Raw genomic sequence first — 16,480 nt, 5'->3', positions numbered from 1 at the left:
GACGCCAAGACTGCCTGTTGACATAGTCTTTGGCTCTGTCATAGAGAACCCAGAAGTTGTCGACTATGACCAGTTTGTTCAGTCTTTGAGGAGAGATCTGAAAGAAGCCATGAATACAGCACAGGCATCTGCAGCGAAGCAGTTGAAGAGGCATGCTGACCTTTATGACAGAAGAGTCAGAGGAGCACCAGTGGAGGTTGGGGATCGAGTGTTGCTGGCTAACAAGGGGGAGCGGGGAAAGCGGAAGCTCGCTGACCGTTGGGAGGATACTGTCTACCTTGTCACTGGGTTGAATGCTGACAGCCACACTTTTAAGATTCAGAACAGCTCCACTGGACGGGAGAAGACGGTACATCGCAACCTGATAATGCCAGTCAACTTCCTTCCTCTTCCCCATGCTGCCGTTGATGAGGGAACAGACATGTCTGGATTAACAGAGTCTGAGGGCATGAATGACAGCCTTATGGTCTCAGCTGCCATGGACACTGCAGTGGATGATGATGCTGAGTACAGAACAAGAGTGTGGGTGTCAGAATTGCCTTCTGAAGGAACAGGTGACACAAGCCTGGAGGGTGATGTGCGATCCTTGGATGCTCAGGATGTTCCACCTTTGGATTCGGTGGGAGATATACTGCAGCTGGAAGGTCTGCCTCGATCAGAGAGTCTTCAAGAATCTGACCGAGACCGTAACAGTGTAGTGAGTGAGCTAATTGACCAGTCTACTTACGATATCCGTACTGACCTACCAAACTCGGACCATTCCTTACCTGATCAGTTACAGACGGACTGTGTTGACAGACCCACTATTGCAACAGTACAAAACACTGTTACCCCTTATGCAGTTGAAGGTAGTCGGGGTCGTATTAGGTCAAGGGCAGGAAGACTATTTAAACCAGTGTCAAGACTGATTGAGATTATGAATCAGCAGACAGTTAGCTCTTGAAGGTTAAATATGTGAATAGAGGGTCAATGGTATTGACATCTTTTATTTGTTTTGCTTTTACATCATTGTGACCATGATTAGAGGTTGCAAGCTGGTAATGTGACGGATATGATCAACTCTCTTATGGTAGTTTATTTTATTACTTGGATGTTTTAAAGTCACTGAGTGTACTTAACATGTAACAGGCATGTTTACCTATGAGGGCTAAGGGGATTGATCAACCGCTTTTCACTCTAATTCTCAAGGAGAATAGTCTAATGACTGGAATATTTAGTGACTGATTTAAAGCAGGGTCTGCATCCTTGATATACACAGCTTTACCTTTTAGTTTCTCTATTAGGTAGTATAAAAATATCTCAATTTTTTTTCTCTGGATTATTCTGTACATATGTTGAGTGTTTCTGTATCTGGTATGTTTGCACAGTGCTGTTTTGTATTTTTATTATTTTTCTTTGCAAGTGGAATTCAGTAGGGGGGAGTGTAACAGGGTTATATTGGTGATTCCCCTTGCCACTTTATTGTTAAGCCAATGGGTTTTTAGTTTTGTCTTGCCTTCACCTACTCAACATGGCATCTTATTGGCTGGTTTGCGTAGCTTGCTTACGAGGGAGGATGTTTCAGTTAGAATCGTCCCAGTGAACAAGCACCAAACCAGCGGTAAGTTGTTGGTTGCAAAGCACTGTACATCAAAAGTGATTTTTATACTCCCAAGTGATGATTTAAGTGTACAATTTATATAAATGTGTTTGTAAATGTTATTCGAACATCACACATAAGATGCAGTGTTTTTTGGAGAATATTGGTTGTGCATTTTGGTTGTAAAGAATTCCCGCCAGTACTAGCTAGCAACTTACTGTGTCTGGTGGGGGGGGGTTCATATATTTTGTACAGTGCGTGAGTGCAGAGTTGGATGGTGAGCCGTGCATTGCATGACGTGCAATTTTGTGCTGTTCCTATCAGGTACATTGTTAAAGATATTATATTGTATATTGTAATTGTATTATTTTGGTAACTATATGGCCCAGTGAACAAGCACCAAACCAGCGTGCGTGAGTGCAGAGTTGGATGGTGAGCCGTGCATTGCATGACGTGCAATTTTGTGCTGTTCCTATCAGAATAAATCTCCATGACTGGTGCTACACTTTGGAGTTCGTGTCGAGGATTGATTGTACACAACGCAAGAAGAGTACTGTTACACTGACATGAAGTTTGTTCTATAGAAATTATTTGACTCTGATGTGTGCCACAGAAAGTATTTGACTCTAGCCACAAAATTAAGGATTTTAGAAGGGGGGAATTCTGTTGGGGGAGATTTTCGGCACAACTCCGGTACTGTTTATTTTTAGGTGCAGGAGCTCCACAATACTTTCAAGCTAATATTCAGGAGCTCAAGCAGTAGAACTTTGAGGTGCCAGTACTCAGCTCCTGCCCAATTCAAGCAGTGGTATTAGCAAAGTGAGGTAGAAAAGAAAACTAGCTTGATTAGCAACAGCCCTTTTTCAGATAAACATTTTCTGATAATAAAATTGCATTGTTCACGTACACATTTTATTTTAAAATGTTTAATAAAAAAAAATGTTTAGCCCGTTTTCTCCCCAATTTCGGGGTATCCAATTTTATGATTTTTCAATACCGATACCGATTATTGGAGGAACAAAAAAAGCTGATACCGATTAATCAGCCAATTTTTATATACAGTGGGGAGAACAAGTATTTGATACACTGCCGATTTTGCAGGTTTTCCTACTTACAAAGCATGTAGAGGTCTGTAATTTTTATCATAGGTACACTTCAACTGTGAGAGACGGAATCTAAAACAAAAATCCAGAAAATCACATTGTATGATTTTTAAGTAATTAATTTGCATTTTATTGCATGACATAAGTATTTGATACATCAGAAAAGCAGAAGTTAATATTTGGTACAGAAACCTTTGTTTGCAATTACAGAGATCATACGTTTCCTGTAGTTCTTGACCAGGTTTGCACACACTGCTGCAGCGATTTTGGCCCACTCCTCCATACAGACCTTCTCCAGATCCTTCAGGTTTCGGGGCTGTCGCTGGGCAATACGGACTTTCAGCTCCCTCCAAAGATTATCTATTGGGTTCAGGTCTGGAGACTGGCTATGCCACTCCAGGACCTTGAGATGCTTCTTACGGAGCCACTCCTTAGTTGCCCTGGCTGTGTGTTTTGGGTCGTTGTCATGCTGGAAGACCCAGCCACGACCCATCTTCAATGCTCTTACTGAGGGAAGGAGGTTGTTGGCCAAGATCTCGCGATACATGGCCCCATCCATCCTCCCCTCAATACGGTGCAGTCGTCCTGTCCCCTTTGCAGAAAAACATCCCCAAAGAATGATGTTTCCACCTCCATGCTTCACGGTTGGGATGGTGTTCTTGGGGTTGTACTCATCCTTCTTCTTCCTCCAAACACGGCGAGTGGAGTTTAGACCAAAAAGCTCTATTTTTGTCTCATCAGACCACATGACCTTCTCCCATTCCTCCTCTGGATAATCCAGATGGTCATTCGCAAACTTCAGACGGGCCTGGACATGCGCTGGCTTGAGCAGGGGGACCTTGCGTGCGCTGCAGGATTTTAATCCATGACGGCGTAGTGTGTTACTAATGGTTTTCTTTGAGACTGTGGTCCCAACTCTCTTCAGGTCATTGACCAGGTCCTGCCCGTGTAGTTCTGGGCTGATCCCTCACCTTCCTCATGATCATTGATGCCCCACGAGGTGAGATCTTGCATGGAGCCCCAGACCGAGGGTGATTGACCGTCATCTTGAACTTCTTCCATTTTCTAATAATTGCGCCAACAGTTGTTGCCTTCTCACCAAGCTGCTTGCCTATTTCCTGTAGCCCGTCCCAGCCTTGTGCAGGTCTACAATTTTATCCCTGATGTCCTTACACAGCTCTCTGGTCTTGGCCATTGTGGAGAGGTTGGAGTCTGTTTGATTGAGTGTGTGGACAGGTGTCTTTTATACAGGTAACAAGTTCAAACAGGTGCAGTTAATACAGGTAATGAGTGGAGAACAGGAGGGCTTCTTAAAGAAAAACTTACAGGTCTGTGAGAGCCGGAATTCTTACTGGTTGGTAGGTGATCAAATACTTATGTCATGCAATAAAATGCAAATTAATTACTTAAAAATCATACAATGTGATTTTCTGGATTTTTGTTTTAGATTCCGTCTCTCACAGTTGATGTGTACCTATGATAAAAATTACAGACCTCTACATGCTTTGTAAGTAGGAAAACCTGCAAAATCGGCAGTGTATCAAATACTTGTTCTCCCCACTGTATATATTTGTAATAATGACAATTACAACAATACTGAATGAACACTTTTTATTTTAACTTAATATAATACATAAATAAAATCAATTTAGTCTCAAATAAATAATGAAACCTGTTCAATTTGGTTTAAATAATGCAAAAACACAGTGTTGGAGAAGAAAGTAAAAGTGCAATATGTGCCATGTAAAAAAGCTAACGTTTAAGTTCCTTGCTCAGAACATAAGAACATATGAAAGCCGGTTGTTCCTTTTAACATGAGTCTTCAATATTCCCAGTTACGACGTTTTAGGTTGTAGTTATTATAGGACTATTTCTCTATACCATTTGTATTTCATATACCTTTGACTATTGGATGTTCTTATAGGCACTATAGTATTGCCAGCCTAATCTCGGGAGTTGATAGGCTTGAAGTCATAAACAGCGCTGTGCTTCAAGCATTGCGAAAAGCTGCTGGCAAACGGAGGAAAGTGCTGTTTGAATGAATGCTTACGAGCCTGCTGCTGCCTAGCACTGCTCAGTCAGACTGCTCTATCAAATATCAAATCATAGACTTAATTATAATATAATAATCGCACAGAAATACGAGCCCTAGGTCATTAATATGGTCAAATCCGGAAACTATCATTTCGAAAACAAAACGTTTATTCACTTCAGTGAAATATGGAGCCGTTCCGTATATTATCTAACGTGTGGCATCCCTAAGTCTAAATATTGCTGTTACATTGCACAACCTTCAATGTTATGTCATAATTATGTAAAATTCTGGCAAATTTATTACAGTTCGCAATGAGCCAGGCGGCCCAAACTGCTGCATATACCCTGACTCTGCTTACACTGAACGCAAGAGAAGTGACACAATTTCAGGCACCACATTGATTATATGCAACGCAGGACAAGCTAGTTAAACTAGTAATATCATCAACCATGTGTAGTTAACTAGTGATTATGTTAAGATTGATTGTTTATTATAAGATAAGTTTAATGCTAGCTACCAACTTACCATGGCTCCTTGCTGCCTGCATTCGCACAACAGGTGGTCAGCCTGCCACGAAGTCTACTCGTGGATTGCAATATAATCGTTCATAATCGGCGTCCAAAAATGCAGATTACCGATTGTTATGAAAACTTGAAATCGGCCCTAATTAATCCGCCATTCCGATTAATCGGTCGACCTCTAGTATCCAATTGGTAGTTAGTCTTGTCTCATCACTGCAACTCCCGTACAGACTTGGGAGAGGCAAAGGTCGAGAGCTGTGCGTCCTCCGAAACAAAGCCCAACCAAGATGCACTGCTTCTTGACACAATGCCCGCTTAACCCGGAAGCCAGCCACACCAATGTGTTGGAGGAAACACCGTACACCTGGCAACCGTGTCAGCGTGCATGCGCCCGGCCCGCCACAGGAGTCGCTAAAGCGCAATGGGACAAGGACATCCCTGCCGGCCAAACCGTCCCCTAACCCGGACAACGTTGGGCCAATTGTGTGACGCCCCATGGGTCTTCCGGTCGCGGCCGGCTGCGACAGAGCCTGGACTCGAACCAGCGTACACATATTTTGCTAATGTTATCGCGGGTGTAGAGAAATGCCTACGTTCCTAGCTCCAACAGTGCAGAAATACCTTACAATACACACAAATCCCAGAAATAGAAATAAAGGAATTAGAAATATGGAAATATTAAAATGAGCAATGTCAGAGTCCAGAATATACATGTATTTAATGGTGTGTATAGACATTATGGACAGTATATGAAAAGATGTGTACAGTAGTAGTTATATAGGATGAGCCTTGACTAGAATACAGTACATACATATGAAGTGGGTAAAACAGTATGTTAACATTATCAAAGTGACCAGTGTTCAATGACTATGTACACGGAGCAGCAGTCTCTATGGTGCATGGTTGAATACCGGGTGGTAGCCGGCTAGTGACAGTGACTAAAGTTCAGGGCAGGGTACTAGCTGGAGATAAAAGCTGTTTCTCAGTCTCTGTCCCAGCTTTGATGCACCTGTACTGTCTCCTAGATTGTTTCGGGGTGAACAGGCCATGGCTTGGGGGGGTCAAGCCACATTTATTCAGCCTCCTGAGGTTGAAGAGGGGCTGTTGTGTCTTCTTCACCGCACTGTCTCTGTGAGTGGAACATTTCAGGTCGTCAGTGAAGTACACACCGAGGAACTTGATGCTTTTCACCCTCCACTGCGGCTCCTCTCTGCTGTCTCCTGTAGTCCACGATCAGCTCCTTCATTTTGTTGACGTTAAGGGAACTAGGCTAGGCTAGGCTGTCTCGTCATTGTTGGTAATCAGGCCTACCACTGTTTTGTGGTGATTGAGTTGGAGATGTACGTGGCCACAGTCATGGGTGAATAGGGAGTACCGGAGGGGGCTGAGCACGCACCCTTGTGTGCCTCCCCCCCCCCCCGTTGAGGATCAGTGTAGCAGAGGTGTTGTTGCTTACCCTCACCACCTGGGTTCGGCCCGTCAGGAAGTCTAGGATCCAGTTGCATAGGAAGGGGTTCAGAACCAGGGCTCCGAGCTTAGTGATGAGCTTGGAGGGCACCATGTTATTGAAGGCTGAACTGTAATCAATAATCATTCTTACACAGGTATTCCTCTTGTCCAGATGGGATAGGGCAGTGTGCAGTTCGATGGCAATTTCGTCATCTGTGGATCTGTTGGGGCGGTATGCAAATTATAGTGGGTCTAGGGTGTCGGGCAAGATGGAGGTGAATTGATCCTTAGCTAGCCTCTGAAAGCACTTCATGATGACAGTAGTGAGTGCTATGGAGCGATAGTAAACAGTGCCCTCTGCTGGTTAGAAAATTAAATCACAGTTTGGCATGTGAAATACCTTGACCACAACAGATGAGTCATACTTTGTTGACATGTTCTTTCCAGCCAATAAGCATATTTCTGATAAAACACTGTATTGAAGTCAATAGTACTTGTAGTTATCTGTGTGGATGTAGATAGGGTAGGTATATTCTACAACACACAGCAGCTGTTCTCTGCTTGACTGTTGGAGTCTCATCACTGACACTTTTGTCTGGGGTTTGCCATGCTCTGGACAAAGTCCTTGCGAGTTGTGTGTGTGTGTGTGTGTGTGTGTGCGTGTGTGTGTGTGTGTGTGTGTGTGTGTGTGTGTGTGTGTGTGTGTGTGTAGAATGCATGATACATTTCCATTGTGTAGCAGTATTTGCAGTCCGTCGAACTGCTTCTGGTAGCTATCTGACTCCTTTGCTGGTTATGTCACTGTGTGTGTGTGTGTGTGTGTGTGTGCACCTGCTCGTTTCATTGCTAAGTCAAGTCTTAGGAAGCAGCTAAATTCAGCAGACACTGCAGTCCTTAAGTACACTGACTCCATCTCTCGTCATCTGTTTTACTGTCCTATCTCCCAGTTGATTTGTTTCCTAGCTTCTTTTAGTGAGGGTTTTTAAAGTTACTATCCTTAATTGAAACAATAACAAAGCAGTCACCCCACCTCTGATTTGGTAAAAAGCTGAGGGATGGGCCTGGAGAAATGTAACCACATTCAAATTCATAGACAGAGCTATTGATGCAAGCAGGGCCACAACTTTGGTTTTAGAAGGGGGGGGGGGGGGGGGGGGGCATAATATAGATATATACATTTTGTTGTTGTTGTTGTATCCAGTCAGATAAACACTGGTCCTAAAGCACACTGTTGCCTCGTTTTGTATCACATTCTAATGTTAAAACTGGGGGGGACAAAAATGCAATTTCAGAATGTCCCCGTCCCCGTCCCCAGTGAAAGTTGCGCCCCTTGATGCAAGGACTGACCATCCATGATATCAAAATCATAGTTCTAACCATGGCTATACAATTGTTTTACAAACATTGGAGTAATACAAGCTTATATTTTGGGTTCTGATGGGGTACGACAGTTGAACTAAGCTCACGAGGCGTTTCTGTATGAATCAGTGGGTGTAGATCATTAATAGAATTCCCAAAATGGATGTATATATTGAATGAAGGTATTCTGGTTGTGTTTTCATTGGTTTTGCTACCAACCTGAATGACGTTGTATTGGAATGAGTCTCCACGGTCTCCGTTGATTGTCTTGTTTTTTTTGTAAAAAATATATGACAAGTCAATACTGTTTGTAAGTGTGCATTTGGAGAAGTTAACTGCTTAACATTACCCTGAACTGTGAATTTCTCTGAATGTTCCGCCTCTTGTCGAGATCAGTGGTGCTGTCATAGTACATTGTCCTCAGCCACAAGCATGACAGAACATACAATCACTTTTAGAAAGTCCTCTGTCCCATGTGGTTCAGTTGGTAGAACATGGCACTTGCAATGCCAGGGTTGTGGGTTCGATTCCCACGGGGGACCAGTAGGAAAAAGTGAGGAAATGTATCCACTCACTACTGTATGTCTCTCTAGGAGCGTCTGCTAAATCATTTTTTTTCAAACGTTTTGGTCTTGCCAAATAGTGTCCCGCTGGCAACGCAGACACTCGTTGGTGCACGCGAGCAGTGTGGGTGCAATAATTGAATAACATGGATTTCTACATTTATTTTGCAACGCTCGCGCACGCGACGTGTCCGGTCTGGTCAGCATGTAACTGTTATTGTAGCTTTCTGTTTGTATGTAGCTTGGACTTCAATGGCATCTCTCGGGGAGATTTTCATATATCTGTCCAACCAGGAAAAGTACTATGATGGCACCACTGATCTCGACAAGAGGCGGGAACATTAAGAGAAATTCACAGTTCAGGGTAATGTTACGCAGTTAACTTCTGTTAGATAACTGGAAGGATTTAGCTATGTAAAATAATTTTCCAACAACCATTTTCTATCTAGTTGGACATCTACATTTTCTAGCTATACATGTATTTCAGTGGAGGCTGCTGAGGGGAGGACGGCTCATAATAATGTCTGGAATGAAGTAAATGGAATGGTATCAAAGTGGTTTATTGCATTGACTCCATTCCAGACATTATTATGAACCGTTCTCCGCTGATATAGTGAAATGTCTGTCATATTGAGGTATTTAGCTATAATTAAACCTGATGAATCAAATGGATAGGTGTAAGCAATTATGGTAATTCCAAATGGCCTCAACTAGGTGTCTTCGCTAGACAGACACAGAGGGGTGGGAAGAGAGTGGAAGACAGACAGAGAGAGAGAAAAAGAGAGAGAAAGACAGCAGTGCAAATGTACTTAGACTTGTGTATTTCAACAACTCTTCTCTACCAAACCTGTTAGGCAATCATATGTACCTATGGGGGAAGGGTGGCCAGTCACACAGGAGGGGGATTTTTACTGAGGAGGAGAAGGAGGTCGTGCTGACCGAGATGCATGCAGGCCATTTCGGAGTGAAGCGCATGATTGCCAAAATCATCCTACGCTTCTTCTGATGGGAATTGTCAAGGAGGTGGACAGCTGGGCAAGTGAAATAACCTTTTGTTTATCAATAACATTCTATTATATCTGAAATGATTATGATTTCAATGAATGTCATATCAGAGAGCACACAATGTTTCAATTTGTCACTTTTTGCTTAAAGGTCAGTACCTGTCTAGCCTGCCAGACATTTGAGAGGGTGAAGACTGTTGTGCTGGAGCTGAAGCCCATCAAAGTTGTTTCACCATGGCACATGATCGGTAAGTGTCCCAATTCAAATTTTGCCCTGATGAATTGTTTTGTAGTGGTTGCTTTATTTGACCACAGCACAGTTTAATATTATAGAGCGTGTGTGTGTGGATCAAGGTACGGATGTTATACGTCATATTCTATCACCAATGGTATGGTTGACTTTTTTTATACAATTTGTTTTCGTTTTTCCACGGTACATAATCAGACATTTCAATATCTTACATTGTCAATAGATATCGCTTTCCTACCCCCTCCAGGTTTGGTGAATGGACCAACTAGACCCTCAAGACTGCCATGGACAGGTCCCTTGATTGGTACCAGGAAGGGTGGGAGAACAACCTGAAGGTAATTCTCTTTGCACACAACAGCAGCATCCAGGCCTGCACACAACAGCAGCATCCAGGCCTGCACACAACAGCAGCATCCAGGCCTGCACACAACAGCAGCATCCAGGCCTGCACACAACAGCAGCATCCAGGCCTGCACACAACAGCAGCATCCAGGCCTGCACACAACAGCAGCATCCAGGCCTGCACACAACAGCAGCATCCCGGCCTCCACCTAGTACGGACAGGAGTCGCAGCTGTTGACTAAAGCAAACAATGCAATTGTATATGTGACGCACACAAAATGTCTTGTCACATTTGTGTTTATGTATTGTGTCTTTGTATTGGGGAAGAATACATTTACTGAAATGTCAGTCCTCCAAGGTTTTGCCATTGCAATGCATTTCTACTACTACTGACATTCGCTTTGCACTGGGACTATATATTATGCGATCCTGTCCCTGTGTTCTCATAATTGAGAGAACCTTTGAAAGAGAAGCCACTTTTTCCTGTTTCATCATTTATCATGCGTTACAGGTCAGTAAAGTGCAAAAATACACTGAATACCACATGTAATGGTTTTGAACAACATAGTAATTGTATAACTTTGTACTAGACAGAAAAAGCATGTTGAGTGTAAAATGAAATGATGGCGGTGCATTCCTTTGATCAAGAAAAAAACAAATGGTTAACTCCTGAACATTTTTTAAAAGACACTCCTGACAATATCCTAAGTGTTAAGAGAATGTAATGTTGTAACTGTGATGTTTAAGATCTTTGTAATTGTTGTACTGTAAATGTTTGCTTTTGGCTAGCTCCGAGTCAACTACAGTCAACTAACGTTACATAATTATAACCTAAACAGGTCATTTAAAGTTAAGAGTAAATGTGTTTGGGGTATAAATGTAAAGAATTCTAGGATGTGAATTGGTTTGGAATTTAATATTTTTTATGTGTGAATTGATGTATTTTTGATATGTTTATGAAATAATATCAGGGATTTGAGACAAATTATTAAATACACTTTAAAGAAAACAAAAGAAAACATTTGAAATACAATGAAAAGACAGAAAAGGATGATTTGTACTTGAGAGAATGTATTTGTAATATGAAATATAACTGCATTTATTCCTGTTATCAATCAAGGTGAGACTGAACATCGACAAGACTCAGGAGAAACTGAAGGGGAGCTACCGGAGCAGAATCAAGAAGGGGACCAAGTGCTACGACATCCTGGCAAATTACTTGGTTTGGAAGAAGGACGAAAGGAAGGCGAGACCTGGGAAACCTTGCTGCTTTTCGCTCCTAGCTGGGGTCACCATCTGTTAAAGTGAATATAAAAAATCTCAGATAATAACTATTTGCACACAAAATACCCTGAAGCTAGTTTTAGTTTCCCTAACACATATTTTTCTCTTTGTCACGTCTAATCCCTCTCCTCCCCCCTCGACGTCGCCGGTTTACTGTACTAACCTCCAGTCCTGGCAACTATCATTTCGCACACCTACGTTTCATCATGAGGCACACCTGGACTCCATTACCTCACTCATTTATTACTCCTTTATTTGGCACTCCTTTAGGTTCTTTCCCCAGGTAGTATTGTTTCTGTGTTTCATGTCAAGACGCTACTCCTGCGTTGTATCGTTCCGTGTTTTTTGTTATATTAAACCTACCACCTGCTTCTCGACAGAATACTGCCTCACAAAATGGAAGCAGCAGGAAATCAGAACTCAGGAAAGCAGGAAATCAGAATCTCCCAGATGGTCGACGAGCAAGGATATCTACTTTATCAACACCAAGACCAGCTGGCACAACTGGGGACGGCTATGGAAGAGGTTCTTCACAGTGTTCAACGTCTCGAACATACCTGAGACGCGTTGCCTTCAACTACTGCAGGGTACTCTACCACCAGTCGACCCAGCGAGCCAGCCCATTTAGCAACCCGCCCAGGTTAACAATGCACGTTTGTCCCTTCCGGATAAATATGACGGCACATCGTTGAAATGCCGTGGCTTCATACTACAGTGCTCCCTCTACTTTGTGCACCAGATGGGAGCCCCCACTACCGAGAGGTCCAAGGTTGCAGGGCGCCAAGGACCCATTCGTCATCCTCACCGACCATCGGAACCTGAGGTACATACGGACAGCGAGGAGGCTGAATCCACGCGAAGCAAGGTCACCTCTTTTCTTTATGAGATTTGACCTCACGCTAACCTATCGCCCAGGTTCAAAGAACGCCGATGCCCTGTCCCGTCTCCACGATTCGGGAGAGGCTCCTGTCCAGAATGTATCCATAAACCCTTCCTCTCGAGTCGTAGCCCCTGTGGTCTGGGATGTAGATGTGGACATTCTCCAGGCTCTGGAGAGGGAGCCCGCACACACTACCTGTCCTCCTGAGTGCATCTACGTTCCCATGGGGTTAAGGGATGGGTTGCTGACCTGGGCGCACACAGCTGTCGTTGCTGGACATCCAGGTATTTCTCATACTACTCAATCTATCTCCGAGAAGTATTGGTGGCCTACCTTGGCGCAGGACGTTATTCGCTACATCAACTCATGTTCCGTATGTGCTCAAACCAAATCCTCCCGGCATGCTCCAGCAGAGGAACTCCTTCCCGTGCCTCAGCATCCCGGGTCTCATCTATCCATTGACTTTATCACTGATCTCCCCTCTGACGGTTTCACCACCATTTTGGTGGTTGTGGATAGATTTTCCAAATCCTGTCGTTTCATCCTTCTCTCTGGTCTCCCTACTGCTGTTCCAGCAGGTCTTCCTGCATTATGGTCTTCCGGAGGACATTGTCTCCGACCGTGACCCCCAATTCACATCATGGGTAGGAAGAGCCTTTATGGAGAAGCTTGGGGTCATGGTCAGCCTCACTTCTGGGCATTGGCCTCAGTCTAACGGGAAGGTAGAGAGTATAAACCAGGAGCTGGGGAAGTTCCTGAGGAGTCACTGACAGGACCGGCAGGGACAGTGGTCCCAATTCCTTCCATGGGAGGAGTTTCGGCCAGAATTTGTTGCGTCACTCCTCCACCGGGCTGACTCCCTTCCAGTGTGTTCTGGGTTTTCAGCCGGCCCTGGCTCCTTGGACCCCGGGCCAGACCGAAGCTCCTGCGGTGGATGAGTGGTTCAGGCATGCAGAATAAGTGTGGAACGAGGCTCACGTGAGACACCAGCGCACCGGCCACTGCAGGCAGACCGCCACCACAGTGAGACTCCTGCGTTCCATCCTGGGGATTGTGTCTGGATCTCTACCAGGAACCTCCCACTCCGCCTGCCCTGCAAGAAGGTGAGCCCCCAGTTTGTTGTGCCGTTCAAGGTCAACGAGGTGATGTATAGGTTACAGCTTCCCAGTGACTACTGTATCTCACCTTTTCATGTCTCCCTTATCAGGCCAGTGGTTCCTGGTCCCCTGGCTGATGCTGTCCCCCACGACACCCCTCCACCCCGAACATCAAGAGAGGTCCCGCCTATGCCGTCAGATCCCTACTGGACTCCCGAAGTCGTGGGGGTCGGCTCCAGTACCTGGTGGAATGGAAGGGCTACGGTCCAGAGGAGCAGTTTTGGGTTTCGGTGGAGGACATTCAACATCATCCGTGATTTCCATCTTCGCCACCCGGCCTGCCAGTCGTCCTCGGGGCCGTCCCTCTGGCCGGCGTTGTCTTGTGGCTGGAGCCTTGCGTCGGAGGGGTACTGTCATGCCTCCTCTCCGACGTTTGACGTCGCCGGTTTACTAACCACCGATCATGGCAACCATCAGTACTTGCACCTGGCATCAATCATTATGCGCACCTGCGCTTCATCATGAGGCACACCTGGACTCCATTATCTCCATTAACCTCCCCTTTATCTGGCACTCCCTTAGGTTCTTTCCCCAGGCAGTATTGTTTCTGTGTTTCATGTCGAGACGCTACTCGATACTCGCTACGTTGTATCATTCTTTGTTATATTAATGACGAGTTTGGAGGGTACTATGGTGTTAAATGCTGAGCTGTAGTCGATGAACAGCATTCTTACATAGGTATTCCTCTTGTCCAGATGGGTTAGGGCAGTGTGCAGTGTGATTGCGATTGCGTTGTCTGTGGACCTATTGGGGCGGTATGCAAATTGGAGTGGGTCTAGGGTGTCAGGTAGGGTGGAGGTGATATGGTCCTTGACTAGTCTCTCAAAGCACTTCATGATGATGGAAGTGAGTGCTACGGGGCGATAGTCATTTAGCTCAGTTACCTTCGCTTTCTTGGGAACAGGAACAATGGTGGCCCTCTTGAAGCATGTGGGAACAGCAGACTGGGATAAGGATTGATTGAATATGTTCATAAACACACCAGCCAGCTGGTCTGCGCATGCTCTGAGGACGCGGCTGGGGATGCGTCTGGGCATGCAGCCTTGCGAGGGTTAAACTTACCACCTGCTTCTTGACTCCCAGAGTCTACGTTACAGTCTTCCTAGGTTTACCTAAGTGGGTTACCTCGGTGGAAGCCAACAACCTTCTACAGTTGGAGCAGTTGGACGGTCGGCCACTGAAAGCACCAGTACCTGGTGGAGTGGGAGGGCTACGGTCCAGAGGAGCGGTGCTGGGTTCCGGTGGAGGACATTCTGGATCCCAACATCATTAGTGATTTCCATCTTTGCCACCCGGACCGCTAATCGTTCCTTGGAGGACGGCCCCGAGAAGGGAGACATGGAGAAGGGAGTCATGGAGAAGGGAGTCATGGAGAAGGGAGACATGGAGAAGGGAGACATGGAGAAGGGAGACATGGAGAAGGGAGACATGGAGAAGGGAGACATGGAGAAGGGAGACATGGAGAAGGGAGACATGGAGAAGGGAGACATGGAGAAGGGAGACATGGAGAAGGGAGACATGGAGAAGGGAGACATGGAGAAGGGAGACATGGAGAAGGGAGACATGGAGAAGGGAGACATGGAGAAGGGAGTCATGGAGAAGGGAGACATGGAGAAGGGAGATGGAGAAGGGAGACATGGAGAAGGGAGTCATGGAGAAGGGAGACATGGAGAAGGGAGACATGGAGAAGGGAGACATGGAGAAGGGAGATGGAGAAGGGAGACATGGAGAAGGGAGACATGGAGAAGGGAGACATGGAGAAGGGAGTCATGGAGAAGGGAGTCATGGAGAAGGGAGACATGGAGAAGGGAGACATGGAGAAGGGAGTCATGGAGAAGGGAGTCATGGAGAAGGGAGACATGGAGAAGGGAGACATGGAGAAGGGAGACATGGAGAAGGGAGACATGGAGAAGGGAGTCATGGAGAAGGGAGTCATGGAGAAGGGAGTCATGGAGAAGGGAGTCATGGAGAAGGGAGACATGGAGAAGGGAGACATGGAGAAGGGAGACATGGAGAAGGGAGACATGGAGAAGGGAGTCATGGAGAAGGGAGTCATGGAGAAGGGAGATGGAGAAGGGAGACATGGAGAAGGGAGACATGGAGAAGGGAGTCATGGAGAAGGGAGTCATGGAGAAGGGAGTCATGGAGAAGGGAGTCATGGAGAAGGAAGTCATGGAGAAGGGAGACATGGAGAAGGGAGACATGAAAAGATGGTGAGATGCGGTAGTCACTGGGAAGCTGTAACCTATACGTCACCTCGTTGACCTTGAACGGCCCCACAAACCGGGGGCTCAGCTTCATGCAGGGCAGGCGGAGTGGGAGGTTCTTGGACACAATCCCCAGGATGGAACGCCCTACACATCTGTGAAGCCCAAATGACAAAGTATGTTAAGCTTTGGTTGACATTAGCAAGAAATGGTAGTTATCCTGAGGTTATAAAAATTTACCTCTTCAATTTACCTCTTCAAATTACTTTAGGATCATTGACTGTCTGAGCCCCCCAGGAGGTATCCCATCCACCAGAACCAGTGAGTTCGAATCAGTCTGATTGTGCTCTGAGTTGGAGGGGGAACAGCTTGAGGTAGGCTATACCTTCCAAAAGTGTTAAAGTACATATCTCCCATTTGTAACACTGCACTAATCCATCAACTTTTCTCCCAGTAAGTGTAACCTGTGTGTTTGCTTGTTTACGTCTCTGTCTCCGACCCTGTTCCCTTTAACTCTGCTCCTGTTCTCCAGGACCGATAGGGGTTCTGCCCAACATCCAGACGTGGATAAACCTGATGTCCTCCATTACCAACCAACCACCCTCCAACCTTTCATTACATCAGCTACTGTTATTGTCATGTCATTATCTGCTAAGAAAGAGCAAGACAACTATCATACTGGGCACATCATGTGCGATACACTGATTAACTAAAAACACTAGCACTGCAAACACTCAGAACAAAGAG

The 16,480-nt window shown here is 45.3% G+C and overlaps 1 protein-coding gene across 1 annotated transcript; it reads left to right on the top strand.

Moving 5' to 3' along the window:
* The first annotated feature begins 8,593 nt into the window (after window positions 1-8,593).
* Window positions 8,594-16,474, top strand: LOC139536211 (putative uncharacterized transmembrane protein DDB_G0293028). Its single transcript, XM_071336533.1, has 8 exons — window positions 8,594-8,973; window positions 9,464-9,861; window positions 10,111-10,198; window positions 11,326-11,509; window positions 11,870-13,472; window positions 13,577-15,909; window positions 16,005-16,107; window positions 16,266-16,474. Exon 6 carries the CDS (start codon window positions 15,236-15,238, stop codon window positions 15,788-15,790), a length of 555 nt encoding a protein of 184 aa, XP_071192634.1. The 5' UTR covers window positions 8,594-8,973; window positions 9,464-9,861; window positions 10,111-10,198; window positions 11,326-11,509; window positions 11,870-13,472; window positions 13,577-15,235; the 3' UTR covers window positions 15,791-15,909; window positions 16,005-16,107; window positions 16,266-16,474.
* Window positions 16,475-16,480: the final 6 nt, after the last annotated feature.

This window comes from Salvelinus alpinus, chromosome 12, assembly GCF_045679555.1.
Source record: "Salvelinus alpinus chromosome 12, SLU_Salpinus.1, whole genome shotgun sequence".
In the NCBI taxonomy this organism is placed as follows: domain Eukaryota; kingdom Metazoa; phylum Chordata; class Actinopteri; order Salmoniformes; family Salmonidae; genus Salvelinus; species Salvelinus alpinus.
Note: the sequence above shows the minus strand (reverse complement) of the source record. Positions and strands in the feature narration are given on the sequence as shown.